At 45.7% G+C, this 19,205-nt stretch overlaps 1 protein-coding gene across 5 annotated transcripts in view; it reads right to left on the reverse strand.

Annotated features, from left to right (window-relative positions):
• SCAPER (S-phase cyclin A associated protein in the ER) overlaps positions 1-19,205 on the reverse strand; it is a 268,289-nt gene that overhangs the window by 12,318 nt on the left and 236,766 nt on the right. For all 5 annotated transcript variants that reach the window (XM_045516815.2, XM_074353894.1, XM_074353892.1 and 2 more), the window contains one exon: positions 14,901-15,050. In XM_045516815.2, the coding sequence (XP_045372771.2) occupies positions 14,901-15,050 (150 nt within the window). The remainder of the gene's footprint in view (positions 1-14,900; positions 15,051-19,205) is intronic.

The raw sequence follows: 19,205 nt of genomic DNA on the forward strand, positions 1-19,205 counted from the left end.
TCTCAAATGATCAGATGTAAGAACTTGAAAGAGAGGAATGGGTGGTGATGGGGCCAGGCTCTCAGGAGTGAACTGTTGGAACATGTGACTCCAAAACGAGGACCCTCTAGTGATGGTTTTGTAGTCAGCTGCCTTCCAGGTTCTGAGTGCCTGCAAGTCTGCTCTTACGGTTTTGAAACAATGGCTATCATCTACAATACATTTACAATGTTGATCTCTGGTATGACCCGACTAGTTTCCCCCAACAGTTAAACTCAAAGAAGGAAAAAGGGGAAGTGGAGGTAGGGTACGGAGGAGTTTTCAGTCTGGTTGGGAGATGCAGTCGGCCTGGGGAGAGTCTGCACATTCCACGTCTGTAAAATGACAGCTGCTGTGCCCGCCTCCAAGACCCCGGGAGAGCGGCCGGGAAGGCCCAGGAGACGCTGCCATGTTATGTAAAGGGAGAACAGCCCGAGTCTCTGCACCCAGAGGCCCCTTTCCTCCAACTGTGACCACCTGGAATGCAGCCAAGAACCAGGAAACGAGCAAGCAGGCTGCTGGGCAGACAAATCAGTCCATTCATCAAACATTTACTGAGCATCTCCTCTGGCCAAGTGCAGCGTGAGGCACTGGGAACAAGGGAGTGAACGTGTCACAGACACCCCTGCTCTCGCAGAGGGCCCAGTCTTTCCACAAAAGCTACATCAATTCTTCACAGGAAAGTCCTGCGATCTCCAACTCAGTTTACCAATTCACGTATCAGAAGCAAGTCTAACAAAAGTGCACTGGAATCAGCAAATCAGGAGTCCACCGGCGACAGGTAAACTGACAAGAGGAAGCATCAGCGGACACTGATGAGTGAAGGGGTGGGAACTAAGGTTATTTCCAGAAGAAATAAGAATACAGAAAGATGCCTGGAACCATTTAGTATAAAGAGTTGGTCTTGAGAGCGTTACTGTGCTGTAGCAAAACATCCCATTACAACCCCCCACATTTCCTTACTACTCTACACGTTAAAAACTTGCTTCACACACACAGTAATCTAATCCTCATGTGCCTGCTGCTATAGTGGGTATTCACCTCTTAATGCACCAAGAACACATAATGTATAAGTATAATTCAAGTTTAAGAAGGCAGGGAACTGTAATATTAAAAAAAAAGATCACAAACAGTTAATGTTAAATAAACATCATGTTTTAAAGGTAAGTTTGGTCATCTGCCAAATTCACACTTACATGGGAACAGCTCATTCCCTGACCATACCCAAAACATGACACTAAATAACAGAAATAAATTAGAAAAAGGTTCTGTAGCAGTTTCTTGCCCTCCAAATCTGTCCATCCATCCATCCATCCCAGATACAACCATGGTGTCATACTGTAAAATCCCCAGCGCTCCAGAACTCACCCACATTCAAGGAAACAAAACAGAAATGGTCAGGTTCCGTCTTACCTACTTGTACCTCTGCGAATCCTTCTGATTTTTGCTAAGATCTGAGTGATCCTGAACTCCCCGTATTTATTTCATTTTATTTTTATCAATTTTTTTTCCCAAAATGCCCTCAGCATGTTTCTAACTACTATGTCATTGGGACTCCAGTCCCACGTCTGCCGTGGATCAGAAGACGGAACCACACGTGCGGCTCTCCCGGCCCTAGCTGCCTCAGCAGTCGTTCGGGCAGAGACAGGCCAATGTGAATCTCCGGTTTCCAACAGTCTCAAGGGTGTAAGCTTGGTGGGAACAGGGGCTACGCCCCTTTCAGACACTGCCGTACCCCAGTGTCGGGCACAGCCTGACAAACAGTAGGTGCTCAGTAACCATCTGGGGAGCGAATGAATGAGGACCAAGCTTTGGCTTCCAAACCTGATTCTAGAGGCTTATTCTTACTGCACCAGAGACCTGGGCATCCTCTTCCCAGGGCCTTCAAGGTCCTCAGAGGACACTGTCTTTGGATTTACAGGAACAGCTGAGTGAGTACGTCAGCCGGCACCCTATGGAATCCAACAGCCTCTTGGCACAACCGTCCGGAGAGCAGGGGAGGTGGGGTGGGGCAGTGTCTTTCAGTGAGCTTGTGGGCTAGTCTGTCAAACCTAAGGCCAAACCACCTCCTCCGGCCAGTGTGGGAGGGTGAACGGAATATGGACTCAGACAGAAATGTATACAAATAGTTAAATCTCACCAAGACAAATTCTTTATGCCTAGGAATTCTTGTTCTGTCTTTTTCCTTTTCTTGTCAGAGACAAGATGTCCTCAACAGAAGGGCAGAAATAGGCGTCTAGACATCTAAATTCATTACAAGAGACAGCCGAGAGACCCTGTAACTCATCGGAACAAAGAATATTTTTCTAGCAGAGCAGAAACAAAGTAGTTGTTGCATTCCTCCCCACAAAACTGGTCCTGCTACCACGCTGGGGCGGAGAGGTAGCAGCTGCAGTGGTTGGGCCAGCGCACGGGCCAAGCCTCTCTGCCCACATCACCCGTGACAAGTGTCCTGATACCTGAAGCCCTGGCCCAGGAGAGGAGTAATATGACAGAAGAGGCCCCAAGGCCAGTGACCTCTACGAATCACATAAAGAAAATGGCATGCTCCCCACTCCAACCCTGTTTCTCTAATCAGGCCATGCCTTGCGGGTCAAGTAGGGAGGGTGCTGAAGTGACTTTATTTAAATATCACACGAGAAAAATCTGAAGAGTCTGTCCACGTACATAATCAAATCAAATTCAGAGTAGAGAAGCACAAAGATTCCCTTGGCTAGCACTGCAAACAAATTCCTCTCCCCGCAAACTTGCTTCTGCCATAAGATAGATTTCTAGGCTGAGATTAAATGCAGAGATCTTGGCAGGCTGTGTGGGAGGCAGGCCCTCTGAGCGCTAGCCTCCTTCCTGGTGGTCCCAGGGACTCACTGCTGTCTAGCACCAGCAGAGGGTCAAGGAGGAAGGAGAGAGGGAAGGAGGAAGCCAGGGCCATGAGGAGAGGCTGAGGCCGGTAGTGGGGGGCTTGGCCTCTCACAGGCTTTGGAAACCAGGTGATCCTACAGAAACAAGCACTCTCCTCACACAGCAAGGGGTGACGGGCTGTCCTGCTGTGCCCCTCCAGGGAAACTGGGTGAGAAGGCCCCTAACTTGTGGCTCTCTGCTTCCTGTGTACGCTGGGTGCCACCGGCAGAGGGAGGCAGAGGCTTCTGGGCAGGTACCCCCTCCAACATCACTGCTCTTGCGGGAGAGGATTCAGAACCAGGGGCTCCACTGTGGAGGCCTGGATGCCCACCTTCCCACTCTCCATACGGAAGTGGGCTTTCAGACGCTGAGGGGGCTCCTCCTCATCCCCTAGAGGATAAATCTTGGCCTAGCACATAAGTCTCTTCCTTACCTGGGCCCAGCCTGCTTCTGCGCTCTGAGCTCTGGGTCTTCCCACTGCCTCCTAAGCTCCAGTCAGAACGAGCAGTGTGCAGTTCCCTAGATCTTCCAGGCTGTTTTACACCTCAGTCCCTTTGCTCATGGCCTTTCCTATGCCTGGAATGTCTCTTCCACCTGCTAAGTGTCTGCTCCACTTCCGGATGGCGGGATATCAGCTCGGGCACCAGAGGAAGCTCTAGCACCCATCCAGGTTTGCTTGTTGTCTGTATCTCCCTTTCCTTCCAGAATGTCAGCAACTTGAGGGCAGGGACTTAGTCTGTTTTGTTTCCCGCCGTCTCCTGGGTGCCTAGAACAGTGCCTGGACCATTGCAGGCACTTGCTGAATGTCTGTTAAAGGCAGGCATGTGTCTCAGCACTGACCGCACAGCTCCTCGGCTGGGGTTCCCACAAGGACAAGGTCTGAGTTCTATCCATTTCTGCATCTCCCAGCACTTGGATTGACACGAGGTAGGCCTTTAGTAAAAGTTAATAAATGAGAGAAAGGACGAGTGACAAATGCTCACATGGATACACAGCTCATGATACTGGCACTTCCCCAAGAGGGAGCCACCTCCAGCCTTCTGTTCTGTGTTAGAGCCTCTTTTTCCTTCTTTCATGTTGTCTGTTTTGTGAGAGGAGTTACCTTTTAAAGGAAGCATGTTCTAAATTCCCTTCAAACACGTCTTGCAGCACAAGAAAGTTGGGCTAGATTATCTTAAACAGTTGGTTAACCTTAAAAGTCATGGATTCTATAATTTGTCAGGGTCTATACCCATAAATGCTGTTTCCATTTTAATTTATGTTTGAGAAAGAAGTTTGTCTACAGAGCACAGACCTTGGAAATGATACAGATTCACTATATCATCATAGTGAGGGACATTTGAGGGACTACTTTATTTTGGATTTTCTGTTTATTTGCATGGTCTGTGTCCCACCTATCACAAGGTCGGGGGAGGGGAGGAGGGAGAAGGTGGGTCACAGAAAGCCCTAGACAGGGTGTTAGGAGGCCTGGTTCCACGGACTAGAACGGGTCCTTCTCTTGACTGGCAATGAGGGGAGCTGGACTAGATGAGCTCTGAAGGCCTGTGAACTTGCAGAAAGACTATAATCCTGTGCTACGAGCATTCACGCTCATGAGCACTGAATGCTGCCTACGACTGCGCAGACATTACATTTAAACACTAAAAAAAGAGCTCAGAGTATATTTTTTTCCTTAAGAATGAATGAAAAACTCTTCACACAAAATAGGCTATCCCCACATTCTTCTTTAAGAAAACTTACAACCACACACACACACACACACACACACACAGAGTACTGGCAAGATTATATCCATCACAGACTAAAAGGATGTGTGTATGAGGGGGTAAGGAGGTGGCTAGGTACATGGACAGCATTTAATAATGCTTTAAAATACAAATATTCCAAGTGGGCTTTGGACCTTCCCTGCGAGGAGAACCTGGGTCAAACCTTCCTCACCATGGAGCCTTTGGGTGGTGCGAGAACAGTGGGGTTAATAAATGCAGAGCACAGGCTGGTAGATTTTCTGGTCACATCCTAACAGCAGCCCGAGAGCATGGATGCATTTCATGGAGCATTTATGGGCTCACCAGCACTAGTCTATGACAATTTTATTTAATCATAAAAATATAATAGTAGTCAAATCTTTTTGTAGTTTCAGTTTACTGCTTGAGTTCTCAAGTGAAATAAATGGTCTCTCAGATTTCTTTTGCTTTCATCTCTCTGCTCTAAGTACAGTAGGATAAGGTTCCAATTAAGGCCCATTAAATGCTCACATTGATTCATGTGAGCGTTTTCCAGTTTCTTTCCCTAACACAGTCTCAGTGTAGCTCTGAGGTATCTCCGTGGTGTGTTTTCAGTTTAGCAGTTGCCCGTACAGAAGAGAATTATTTGGGTGTGAGGTCTCCCTTTCTCCTATTTCTGCAGCCCCAAATGGTGAGTAGAGATTCTCCTTCACTGCCTTCCAGACGAGCATGTGTTTATCACGTGTCAGGTCTGACCAGCTGAACGAGGCATGCCCCTTGGGAAGCGGAGCTGGCAGCTGGCCAGAGCCAGACGGCCCCCCGCCACCCTCCTGGGCAGCCGTGCCAGAGCTGCACGCTGAGTGGCAGCCCAGAGGCCCCTATGGGAGGAGGGCCTGCTGGTGCTTCTCCGTCTTTTGGGTCCACAGAGGATACACAGAGTTCTCTTCAGTTTCTCCACAGACGGGGACACGTGCTCTGATAGTAGAGATGGCCTGTGTAAGGTGATATCAAGTGTCAGAGCTGACAGTGGGTCCTCGGGGATTTCCCCATTAAGAGCAGGGATGTGGAGGCAGACAATGACAGTTTCGGTCACATCACAGTTAACACGTGTTCTGGCTCCGGGAATGTGCTGACTGTTGTGTGCGGGATCCAATTTAGTTTGCACAACAAGCTCATGAGGTGTTGTTATCCCTCCGTTACCCCTGTTTGATAGGTGAGGAACCTGGCACCGGGAAGGTAAATGGTTTGACTAGGATCACAGGGCTGGTAAGGGGTGGAGCTGGGGCCAGAACGCAGGTCACCTGGCTCCAGAGCCCGTGTCCCTCTTGTCACGCTGTGAAAATGCACCCCCGGTGCCCTGAGGCAGAGACTGGCCCAGGGCCTGCCGGCAGACCAGGGCGCGGAATCCCGGAGGAACTACGTACACAGGGAGAGATTCAAGAAAAACATTTTAAAATCCCCTCAGGAAACTTGCTATTAAAATGAATGATATGGTGATTTGTGGGTGCTTTTTCCCCACAGTGGGCACTTTCTTACAGTGGGACGTCCCTGTCAAAAAGCCTTTTTGAAAAAAAAAATCATAATAAGTCAGAGCAGATTTGCTGTGACAACGCCACCAATTCGGTGAGCAAATGCTGCAAAGGCATCCACGCTCCCAGCTGCGAGTCTGTGCACTAAGGATGGCATTTAATCTTCGCAACAGCCCTGTGAGTTAGGACGTCTCGTCCCTGTGTTGTAGCTGGGAAGTGACCCTCCGGATAACCTGCCCCAGTTTATCACTTAGGTGGGAGGAGGGGCCAGGACATGAAGCTGTTTGCCTCCAAAGCTTTCTCTCACACACCGCTGTTTTCTCAAATACAGGATCTGCCAGACCTTAAACAGAGTGGTTTCCTCTGGATCTCAGAATTACTGGCTCCAGCAAAAGCAAAACTAAGACGTTTCTTCAAGAATAAATTAAAAAATAAAGAACTTATAGTACCACAGAAATGGCTCTTAAACTTTTAGCTAGAAGTCAGTTAAGGAAGTTTGGTCAGTAAAACAGAAACGCCTTATCCTTCAAAATCTGGGGCCATTGTAACCTTCTCTGCAGGATTACCCCTAAGGAGAGATGTGTCATCTCAACATCCACAAACTCAGTCACAAATAGTTACTATGTGCCTGGCACTGCTGTAGGCATTGCAGGCAGACTCTGCTCCGAATGTTCCCACAACATTCTAGTGGGATGGGATGGGAGTGGGGAGACAGACAAAGTAAATAAATGTCAGGGGTGGGTAATAGGTGTATGAGCGAAAATAGAGCAAGGTAAAGAGGAAACAGTAACCAGGACGCTGATACACTATTTTAGTTACTGTGATCAGGGAAGGCCACTCTGATAACATAACATCTGAGAAAAAAACCTCTGAAGGCCCCCACTCCCCAAACCACCCTGATTTCTGAGGGAAGAGGTTCCCAGGGAGAAAGCAGCAAGAACAAAGGCCTGAGGTGAGAGGTGTGTTTGCAGAAGAGCAAGGAGCCCAGTGGGCCGAGGTGGGAGGTTTGTGATTACTGCATTCAGAAATGAAAATTATTAAATTGAAGTCCTTATGTTGGTCTGGCCATGACTTCCCACTTCATCTTAGAATTATATATTTGTCCTCTATCACAGCTGGAAGGGCCCTTCAGAGCAGCCAGCCTAACTCTTCTGACAGACAGGGAAGTAGAGCCCAGAGAAGGGCAGTGCCTCGCCCAGGGTCACACAGCTGTAAGGCCAGGAAGGACCCAGCCATCCTGACTGCTGCACCAGCATTGGTTCTCTGGTGCAGGGCTTTTCATGACTGATGAGGGTCTGATATAAACTTTCCTACCTCAGGAGAGATGTTTGTTCTGTGATGACAGATTAAGTTTTTATAGTCTATATCAGTGATTATTAAAAAGACCAAGACAGGCCCAGGAAAAATTACATTTACCACTAGTTATGAGTTAAACTTTGACAAAATATTCCTTCTGACCTCAGTTTCCCCCCCAGTAGAAGATTTCCAAGTGAGCAAAGGATGAGGTCTGCGCACACCCCTGGCCTGGCAGCAGCATTCACAGGGTCTGGGCTGGGCGCTTACTGTCTGGCTCCCCTTGTGTGTCTCCCGCTGCTCTGCCTAGTCTAGGCATGGAGCCCAGGAGGACACGGTCAACTGCATGTCACCTAGCAGCTAAACGGCCCACTCCACGACCCCAGGTCTCACAGCTGAGTGGATTCTCAACTTCTTCTAGTCCAATGGAGATGAAATCACGGCTAGTTTCCCATTTCAAAGTTTCAGTGCGATATTTCATGACAGTTACTTTACTGGAGTGTTCTGAATCCGAGCTCCCCCAAAATGAGAAACTGGGAAGACCGGTGAAGAAAGAATAGTTTACCTGTACTGTCCTGTTTTGTTTTGTTTTTTTCAGATCACTACACCAGCATTCTGAATTCAGCCTACTGCTGAATCAGGTGTATTATTTAGTGCCAGAAAGAGGCGGATACCGGGGCAAGCAGGGGCAGCAGCGGCGGCCTCACCTGCGCGCTCACTGTGCATCGGGGCCTACGCTGTCTCAGTCCACACCGCCTGGGAAGTGGTTACTACGACCTCCATTTCACAGATGGGGAAACTGGGGCTCAGAGTTCAGTAACCTGACCAGGGTCACAGTGCTAGGAAAGAGCAGAACAGGGATTTCAAAGTCAGCTGATTTCAGAGCCTCTGCTCTTACCCTCTGTGACATTCAACTTTTAGTGCCATCAGAGATCAAGTTCAAAACCTCAACTCAGACTGACTCAAGACGTGAATCCATTCAGGTCCCACCTTAACTGCCGCTGTGCCCACCACCGGCAGGAGGCTCCGTGGGATTTACAGCGGGTCACAAACCAGGACGCAATCCTATACGAAGGGGGAAGAATGTTCCTTTCTCAGGTAAGTGCTCCAAGTGTACCTGGCCAGTGTGAGTCTTGAGTGGTGAAGGTTTCCATCTGAGGGCTCTGCCCTGGGGAGGCTGTGTTTACTCGGGTTGATTCCCTGGTAGTGCAGCCACTGGGTTGAGAAAGGAGGTCCTTATAGCCTCTCAGGCAGTTTTGGAGTAAAAAGGTACTTTGGTATGAGCATGTGGTACTTCAGACTACTTTTGTGTTGGAGAAAGAGAGACGAGGACACCAGAGAGATGAGGAAGCAAAAGGTATCTTTTCTTTGGATTCTGTGAAATTGGTGACTTTTAATATAAGTGGACAAAATGGCTAACTGGCAAATTTCTCCATTCTAATACAGCTAGGTCACTCACTAGAAGTCTTAAAATAAATCTGTAGGCAGAAGTTATTTTTAATTAGGAAATTTATTGTCCTACTTTTGGGAAAACTCCCTCATTTTTCTTTGGTGCTGTCATATTAAGAGTAACTCCAAAACGATATTGTTGAAATTCTTAGGCTCTTCCTTAGACATGAAGCATTTTTATTTTATGAAGGGGACTGTATCTGCCACACAAAGAAAGAAAATACAGAAAGCTGGACGTCTGTGTGACAGCTAAAGAATAAGCAGCCAATCCTGGAAGAACAGAAGGGCTTGAATGCTGGCGCGTCCACTCTGAGCCCACAGTAGACTCCATTCTTGGACCTGGATGGGACTAGGGGAGTTTACCAAATGGGTGTGACCTAAGACCATCTGCCTTTGAGAAAAACAAAGAGTAAAGCAAGAATGTTTGAGCAGGAATTAGGCCACCTCTGAAAGTTCTAAAAGCTACAGTGGGGCTCTGGAAAACTGTCACTCTTAAAACACAGCTCTGCTTCCCTTCCTTACAGATGGTGTACAACTGGGAAACTGCCCTGCTTTGTCTGCAGGGAAAGGTCTGAGGTGAGCACAACAGATACATTTCGGGAACGTTTAGGCAATTAACGTTTGGGTTTTCTTACTAAGTCATCAAATTACAAAAGGCTTGGAAAATGCATGTCACACAGCTCAGGCAGAATCTAGTTTCAAGAGCCTCACTGTCTGGCTTACTCGCCAGTGCTGATTGCCCGAGAAGCATTCAGGAACCTCTGGGACAGTGCGGAGCAGATGACTACATGATCTGTACGACTCCTCCACAGAGAAGCTGATGGGGGAGGGTGGGCCGACAGGGTCCTTCCTCCTTTCAACTATCGTAAGAGACTCTGGTTCTGAGAGCTGCAATCCATGGGGCCTTTCCAAATGAAAAAGTCAGTCACTAACTAAAATGAATATGCAAAGGTGCTTATTCCCAATATAGTAATTTGCAGGCAGTCAAATCATCTGTCGTCTGGGTTAATTTAATTATCAGACCACATTTAATTATCCAATATAAAATGTAAATAAAGTGAAGAGCTGACAGCACATACTAATTACGTTCATTGTAATAATTAAATGGGAAGGAGCTTAGAAAGAGCCATGAAAGTACCATAAAATACAAGGAAGCTTTTGATTAAAAAAACAACATTTTGAAACTGCAACTCTATAGGAAACAGATGATTGGTTCTATCAAGGATGGGGCATTACTTTTATTATCCAGCTTTCTTTTCTAAAGTCATCCTTGGTATCATGGGGCTCAGTCCTTCCAGTTAATAGATGAAATGGTGGCAAATAAAAAGTGCCAATCCTTTATGCAAAGCAGCTACCTAATAAAACAGCCTTGGGCTGCAGCAGGAGTTCAGGATCTCCTGTCTTATAAAGACACAAGCTGTTTCCCTAGCAGGAAATAAAGGATCCTCTGTGGACAAACAGGCCCTGAAAATTAACATGACTTCTGACTAATGACACAGAAACATTAAATGAATTTCTCCTCTGAAATTCCTCTGATTTAAAGAAATTGGCACGAGGTTAAATAAATTTACTTTCATCAAAACAGAAGTGAAGTGGAAAGGGCACTGCCAATCAGGAGGCCGGGCTCTGTCAGCTCTTGCTGGGCAATTCCCTTTCCTCCCCTGAGCCTCAGTTTCTCCATCTATGAGAATGTGAGGGAGCAGAACTAGCTATCTTAGAACCCTTCCAGGATGGAGGCTCCAGGAAACTGATCGAAACTGGCATGAGAGCTTAAAACTGCATTTCCACTTCCCTCAGCAAACTCGTACTCAGCAGGTTACTGGGTTTTGGAGGGAGAAGAAAGGGGATTTGGAATGAAAATAAACAGTCAGCTTTTTAGTTGTAGAAAACGCCCAAGTCCTACTGGGATATGAGCAGTTATCACTTAGCAAGCTTAAGGCTACTTCCCCGATTCTGCCCTTACCATACCACCGACGGGTGTGGAGCTCAGCCACAGCTGCCGAGCACAGCCTTTTGGTGCAGGTGAAATGACTGTGGCTAGAGATGGCCTCACAGAGCAAGGCACCTGACATCTCACCTGCCAGTCTCTGCTCGTAAGATAGCAGAGCCCAGGAGTACTCAGCTTTTAAGGATGAGCTGCCATGGAGTGGGCAGGCAGCTCACGAAGCCATCTGGTGCTAAAAGAGCCCGAGTAGGTCAAGAAGGGTCTAAAAAACCCCAATATGTTCCCCACTAGATCAGAGTGCTGGTCTGTGGTTCTAATCTCAGTCTTTAAAATAACATAGACTCATGGAGCTCAAAGGGGAGATTATCCAGTACAATCCACTTCTTCTTCTTTTTTTTTTTTTAACTTTTTTTTCATTGTGGTAAAATACATATAACATATAATTTACCATTTTAACCATTTTAAGCCTACCATTCGATGGTATTAAATGCATTCACAATATTGTGCAACCATCACCGCTCCGCATCTCCAGAACCAACCCCCCTCTTTGTATGGTCAAAAATACTCAGGCTTCAGGAGGGAGAATGACTTATCCAGGGTCCTGGAGCTGGTGACAGAGCCGAGGTTAGAACCTAGGCCTTCTATTTGCTGGACTGTGTTCCACTCTGTGCTTATAAAACATACTCATTTACACCTTCCCAGGATCTTTATGAGCCGTCCCCAAGTAAGGCATACAGATACGTTCCAGAAACTTCCCAGTGAGCATTCAGACTTGCAGAGTAGCAGCTTCTCAATGTACTGTCTTGGTAAATAGGCATCATTTTCTACACCTCCCACCCCCACCCAAGAAATGCTTCAGAGATCACTGGTAGAGGGGGCCTGTGACACACCTTCTTAAATAATGTGAAATGAAAAGCACACCAAGTTAGGCTTTGCAAGACCTGGGCTCTAGTCCTGGTCTTTTAGCAATTCTTGGTCGTTTCAGGGGGCTTACTTCACCTCTCTGACGCCTCACTCCTTTCCTGTCTGTGAGGCAGGAGTGACTCCTGCACTTACAGCTTCAAGGAATTGCTAGTGAGGTCCAAGAGACAAGAGATGAGCAGTGTGAAGAATTCTACAAATACCAGAGGTGGCACTTAGAGACAGTGTCTTTATAAGGTGCACTGTCTCAGTGTTTGACAATTACATTATTTCTATCAGTTTCTTACTTCTCTACTTTTTATATTCTTTCTGTGCACAGATTGTTACATTCCAGCAACTTCCCCAGGACTGAACGGGCTCCTCTGCCCTTCCCCCAGATCAGGAGCGGACGTCCAGTCAGTACTCAGTCCTTCCGGGAGGCAAGGTGTTGAGAAAGGAGGTTGGCTTTTTTTTTTTTTTTTAATCTTTTCTGACTTCTTTCTTGTAGTGAACTCACCTCTCAACAATGACCTCTAAGCCCCACTGTATCGTCTTTCCCAACTGAAAAACCATAGGGTCTCTGTCTCCTCCTTGTGCTGCTTACTGCTCTCTCTGCCCATTTCATCTGCTTCTTTCTTGTCCCAGCATGCCCAGTTGCTACTTTGCCATCAGGTCCAGGTCAGTTGCAACACGCCATTTCCAAATACCAGTTCCCCCGACCCATTTCCCATTCACTCTGATGAGCGCAGAGATACTTACAGCATGTGTTTTATCTACAGGAGAGGATTAGTCTGGGATCTGGCATGCAGAAGAACTTTGAAACCTCGCACAATTCTGAGTTCAGTAAATTCATCACAACTGAGTTGGTTTAAGCAGAGAGTTTCAAACCACCTCTAAACATGGATGTGCTGAAGGAACTGAACTTTCTGCTGTAGAACTGTTACAGCAAAATATTATTACACACACAAATTACTCAACTCTTTACAAGTGCAGTAGATAGTGTCATGATAAATGGTAAACGACTTAAGTATAAAGGAGGAAACTGTTAGGTAAACCATGGGCTGTCTATACAAGATAAAGCCATGTAGCCATTAAAAAGGATATTCACAAAGAATGATTCTGATATAATGTTAAGTATATAAAGCAGAATAGAAGTATATATATATATAAAATATGATTCAACAATGTAAAAATATTCATCGAGGGGTGGGGAGTGGGTAAAATGGGTTAAGGTGTCAAAGGCAAAAACTTCCAGTTAAAAGATAAGTAAGTTCTGGGGATATGATGTACAGCATGGTGATTAAAGTTAAAACTGCACTGTATATTTGAAAGTTGCTGAGAGTAGATCTTAAAGGTTCTCATCACAAGGAAAAAAATTGAACTATGTGAGATGATGGTAGCTAAATTTACTGTGCTAATCGCTTTGTAACATATAAATATATTAAAAAATCATATTGTACACTTAAAACTAATACAGTGTTATATGTCAATTATATCTCAATAATATTAACTGGCAAAAAATATTCACAGAAAACAGACAGCAAGGGACCTGTCAAATCGGTAGCAGTGGCCATCTCAGACAGTGAGATCAGGGGTGACTGTGACTCCACCTCCTTCTTTATACTTGACTATCTTTCTCATGATCAGTAAGAAACACTTTTGTAATCAGAAAAATAAAAACAAGCTTTTAGAGGTAAATGAAATGCAATTCAGTAGGTGAAATGGTTACATACGAAGAAAAGAAAACCACATAGGCAATTTCCCTCAACTTTCCTTCCCTGAGGAGCTTTTAGAGACCCTGGAATCTGCCACCCCGTCCGTCCGCAGAAAGGACAAAGTGTCAGGACCCAGGGTGCTGGCCAGGGGAGAGCGCTGCCCGAGCGCTCCCGAGGTGGGACGTGAGAAAGATCTGCCCTCCTGGCGACCAGGTCTGCGAAGGGGGAGTTTTCCTACGTACAACACTTATTCCGGTAAGGGTCCACATTTCCTGTATTTTAATCATGGAAATCTTTCTAGAATGGACTGCATGTTCCTCAACCTTCTTAAAGGGAATGGACAGAACATACATTTTGTCTCCCTGCTCACTCAGGGCCAGCACTGGGGGCATCAGCAATCACCTGGGGGAAAACCTGGGGCTTAGCGTCCCCTGGACGCCAGACGGCCACAGTTTCTGGGATCAGGGGCGTGTCTTACTTTTTCTGTCCTCTCTCTCCTGGCCGGTAGGCAGCCTCCGCTCCGCCTGTGCAGCTCTCACCTTGTGTTTGGCTCTGGCACTGCACCCTGGCTGCTGCCCGGCTCCTGCCCTGCTCTTGTTGACTGTGGGCTAACAAACCTGGTAAGCACACCTAGAGATTTGTTTAAAAAAATGAGTAGCTTAGAGTGAGGCTTAAGGGTTGTCCAGAGGTCTTTTTCTCAGCTGTAAACCACATAATTAAGGTTGCTGAGTAGGAGGCTTTAGATAAATGAGGCTGTCAGGAATTACAATTTGACACATTACTTATGCCATACCTGTTTTTAGAAATAAAGTGCTTCACTATTATTTTTAAAATAAAATCTGTAACACAGATTTCCCAACTTTTTAAAGCAACAAAACCCTATTTACAAATGAAATCCTGATCAGAAACCAAATAATCAAAATAGTTAAAAGCAAAACTAATCTGGGTGATTCAAGGGGGTGAAACTCACATCCTGCCTTCCTGGGCTCCCCTCCAACACCATCGGAAGCCTCGTAAGCACCTAGGCAGAACCAAGGGCCAAGAGCAGTTTCATAAAGCACCAGACTCTAACGCTATCTGCAAAGTGACCCAAGATGAAAGATGCAATCAATCTCATCAAAACAAAAAATGTATGAATAAAGCATCAGAATCGGTGTGGTAAGGGAGCAGATGCTTCTGTGTTGCTTAAGAAGAGTATTTTATTAAAAATATTTTATTTTGGTATCTCTAAGAGGAGGCTGTCGAGCTGGTCTAGTGCTGATCAAATCTCTTTGGGGAGAAGAAGTCAGAGACACAGCCCCGGAGCCTGGCAAGAGGGCCTCACACAGGACAGATGGGTTCCAGCAGGCTAGCCTGCCTTTTCTCACTCCAATACCTCACACTCTCCGTGCTGGGGAAGCAATGGAAGGAACCCTCCTGGGCCTCTTACCTGGTTATCTGGGTGGCTGACAGTGAAGTAGCCCACACAGACGATGACCTCATGAAGGAGGCTTTCACAGGAGACTTGGCTGCAGTGGCCCAGTAGGGAGCTGGCGATGTGCCGGAATGCAAGGGACAAGCCCTCCGCCCCTATGATAGACTGACAAAGACAAGGAGCAGTTAGAACCCCCAGCCCAGGGAGAGCCAGGGCTGCAAATCACAAAGCAAGACCGGGCCCTGCGCACTCTCTGCCCCGGTGCCGGGAAGGCCTATGGGATCTCTAGAGCACGATGCTTGGCAGTTCACTTTGGGGATTCTTGCTCTAATAAATGACCACGATAAATGCTATGTTTAACTTGAAAAAAAAAAAGACAAAATAGAGCACAGCAAACTAAATGCCTGTACTGTGTAGATCTAGACGCTCACCTAAAGTATGTGTATTTATTTCATTTTAATGTTATTTTTTTCTCATTGCACAGTCTCACTGTAGAAAATCTGGAAAAATAAAAAAAAATACTAAAATTCACCTGTAAATCTACTATTTAGCTAACTTCCAATATTTTTTTTTTCTGAAGGAGAAAATATTTTCTTGTATACAGGGATAAAAATACAATTCTAATTATCTACTTACATTCAAACAGAAAAGAAACATAAATAACAACTAGTTATTGTTCAGCCAGCTCTATAAACTCAAAGCTCCCCGAAGAATGTGAAAAAACCCCCAACAACCAACCCCCCCTCAAAAAAACAAACAAACCACGAAGCCCCCTCAGCCACAAGGCTTCTGGGATCCTTTCTCAAGACAGGCAAAGGGCTGCTGGCGGTGGGCAACGCGGGAGGAGAGCCTGCGTCTGTCTGCGCAGCCTGCAGCTTCTATTTAATAAACATGTCAAACAGACAGAGCGACAGGAGGGCAAAGGGGAGAGGCGAAGCCCACAGAATACACTTGCAGCCCACACTGGAATGAAGCACCACTGCCCGCCTGTGGGAAAAGGCAGCGTTTTAAACTCATTTCTTGATCTGAGGTCTTGGCTGGCTTGAACCAGGTCAGATACGTTGCAGCTCAGAAGTTTCAATGAAATCACTCTGCCTAACAGCGGGTGAAACACAGTCCCTTTAGTGAATACTGCTGAAACCAAATTACTGCTAAATTTTAAGAGTGCCTTCTGTCTTGGTTTCATTACACTGAGACAAAATGTTTTTCAAGCCCCAAAGAGACTTCAGGACGGCCTTGCTCCTTTAAATCAAGTAGTGACACCTTCTCAGCTCAGCCCTTATTTAATTAGTTGCGTCCAGCATGCTGTGACCCAGTGCCCTCTGTTTAACCTTCACTGATAAGAGCAGGTCAAGGGGCATGTAAGTTTGAATATAAAAATTAAGCCAATTTTTCAAGGAAACTATATTTCCTTTTTAGCCAGAATTAATTGCCAAGTCAGTACATTGATTTGTTTCTTGAGACCACCTTCAATTGTAAAAACTGTCACAGTGAATGCAATATACAATATCCGGGATCTCAAGGCCATCTGTGCCGATATGAATTCAAAGTGAAGTCAGACTCTTTGCTGAAGGGAGAAAAATATTTTGACAGCCTTATTAGTATACAATGAAATGGAACCAGTTAAAAAAATTCTAATGGATAACCTTTTGCTACTACTGTGTGATGAATTCTCACACAAAAGGTCACACAGGTTTATGGCTTTGGAGAAGGGTGCAGGAGCACTGGGAATGTTGCATCAAAAACTTAACTTTTTGACTCACCATCTGCAAGATGGTTTAGGTAAATTCTTCACCTTCAGAAGCTGAGTCAGTTCACATTACCTAAGGGCCTACTATGTGCTAGCTAGCACAGTGCCTTTATGTCTCATTTAATCTTCAGACTTGTGAGTTACATGTTTTTTAGTCTCTATTTTACAGATGGGAACTGATTCTAAAGGGTTCAAATGGCTTGTCTAAGGTCATACAACTTGGTAGTATGACGGCTCAAAGTCAGGTCAGTCCGACTGCAGACCCAGAGGTCTGGATGAGGATGCTTCTCTGTAACAGCTCTACATTCTTGTGATGCATCGGGACCCAAACCATCAACAAGTCTTACATTGTCTTGTCCAACTCCTCAGAGTTTCAGAAAATTTATCTCATTTCAATTTTCTTCATCAGTTCCTTTGATCCTCCCAGGGCAATTCATAAACTGTCTCCCAGATTTTTTCTAAGGTCAGACCCATGCTGCACCTAAAATCTCTTTTTCTGCCCTTTATAAACACAGTTCCTGAAACCTCACTTTTGAAAGTAAGTTGTTTTGAGGAACTAGAACTAAGTTTCTCCGACCATACCTAGCATAAGAATGGTACTTTTCTCCTAAACTCACCTATTGCTTTACAGTGTAAATACTGTGTATTTGTGTGGTATTTTCTTGAGCTCTGCGTGCATGATTAGATGTCTATTTACATAACGATGTCTGTGTGGACAGATGTTTTGCTTTAGCTTGATATATAGAGTGCAGTGGTTACAAAAATGAATATGAATCTTTGACGGTCCTCCCATTGAGAGATGGGGGCTATGTCTGCTCCTCTTTAATCTGGAAGGCTTAGGACTGACTTAACCAATAGAGTACTGTTGATATGTAACTATATGACTTCTGAGGCCAGGTCACAAAAAGCCATGCAGTTCCTGTCTGGTTCTCTTGGAACATCTGTTTTCTGGAAACTTCCTCTCAGGACCCTCCTACTCAGAACCCAGACACCATGATGTTCTGAGAAGCCCGAGTCACACAGAGAAGCCACATGTAGAGCCTCTGGCCAATAGCTCTTGGTGAACCTAGACTTTGAGTAACCCCAGGCATAAAACTATCCCCAGATAGTGAAGCAGCCTCCAGATAATTTCAGCTCCCAGCTATTTGAGTCAACCTGCCCCTCCTCTCTGCCCCCATCCCCACCCCCAACCCCAGGCATTCGAGCCCCTCAGGTGAAGACCTACAACGTGGAGCAGTGACAAGCCACCCCCACTGTGACAGGCCCTGCCTGAATTCTGCACCCACAGAATCTGCAATCATAACAGAAAAGCTGTTGTTTACCCCACTAAGTTTGTTTTTCAAATGTATAAAAGTAACTGGAACAATAAGGTAATCGTTGGTACATGTATTAAAGGCCCTGATGCTAGAAATTCTAGGCATTTGGGTCCCTACACACGCTGATGAAGAGTAAGAGAAGAACAAGTGCTGAACGTTAGGCACCAAAGGGATGGGAGCCAGGAGGAAGGTCCCTGCAGGTCCTTTCCTGGCCTGTGCACTGGCTAAGGGGAAAAGGGTACCTGGAAATGATGGGGAAAGAATGAGAAACAATGACTGACGGTAAAATTGACTAAAATAAAATAACAGGAGAGTCAGAACGGGGATCCAAAAAAAAAAAAAAAAAAAAACAGGAAAAATAAGAAAAACATGGAGCTACAGGAAGGAGAGAGAAGAAAGAAGCAAAGGTACTGGAGAACTGTTAGGATGCTAAGAACCTGCCAAGAAAGGACCTTCCACTTGGGAGGCGGGGCATTTCACTCTAAGAATGGCTTCGATACTCTTGAGTCATCCTGGTGTTTTTCCTGTGGTTGCGGCAAATGTGGCTCAAATAAGGGCTAATATTTTGAAGCATGGAGCTGGAGAAGAGAAACCTTGGTTTTTATCTTAGTTTGGCATAAAGGGTTACAGAAACAGACTTACAATTTTTCTAACATTATTGGCCACTGTGCCTGAAGGCCACTAGGGAGCAGACTGGCTGGAGTTCAGTGGTGCTTCTTTTGAGCGAGGCAGCACAGGCTGTGAGCTCATGGGAGGGTGAGGGGAGCAGGGACCTGGGACCCCTGACACTCAAGAGTGGACGACAGAAGGGCTGACTTAGCATAAATGCTTGTGTGTGATGTGGAGCCCCCTGCAGCAACATAATCCTGGTCAGAAGACCCATAAAACTACAAACTAAGGGATATTTTTTAAGTATTTGCTTTTCATAATCCCTGGTAACAAATCACTCTAGTTGGATCTAGCTGATGGGCAGATTGCTGGCCTCCACATTCTGAGGACATAAAATGAGCATGTCTTTATTCCCAAGCTGTTTCTGGACAGAACAGAATGCACTTGGGTCTTCATAAAATAGAAATGTTCAACCCAGACGCAAGAACCACTGGCATTTTCTGAAGCAGGTATCTCCTGTCTTAGGTGTGGCTATAAACTCTCAGAATTTTACATATTGGGTAGGTACCACCTAAAGCTAGCTCAATTGCTTTGAAAACTGAAGAGCATTAACCTTAAGGAAGAGATTTCTGTTCTTGTGATGGA

The sequence above is a fragment of the Camelus bactrianus genome, chromosome 27, assembly GCF_048773025.1.
Source record: "Camelus bactrianus isolate YW-2024 breed Bactrian camel chromosome 27, ASM4877302v1, whole genome shotgun sequence".
Taxonomy (NCBI): domain Eukaryota; kingdom Metazoa; phylum Chordata; class Mammalia; order Artiodactyla; family Camelidae; genus Camelus; species Camelus bactrianus.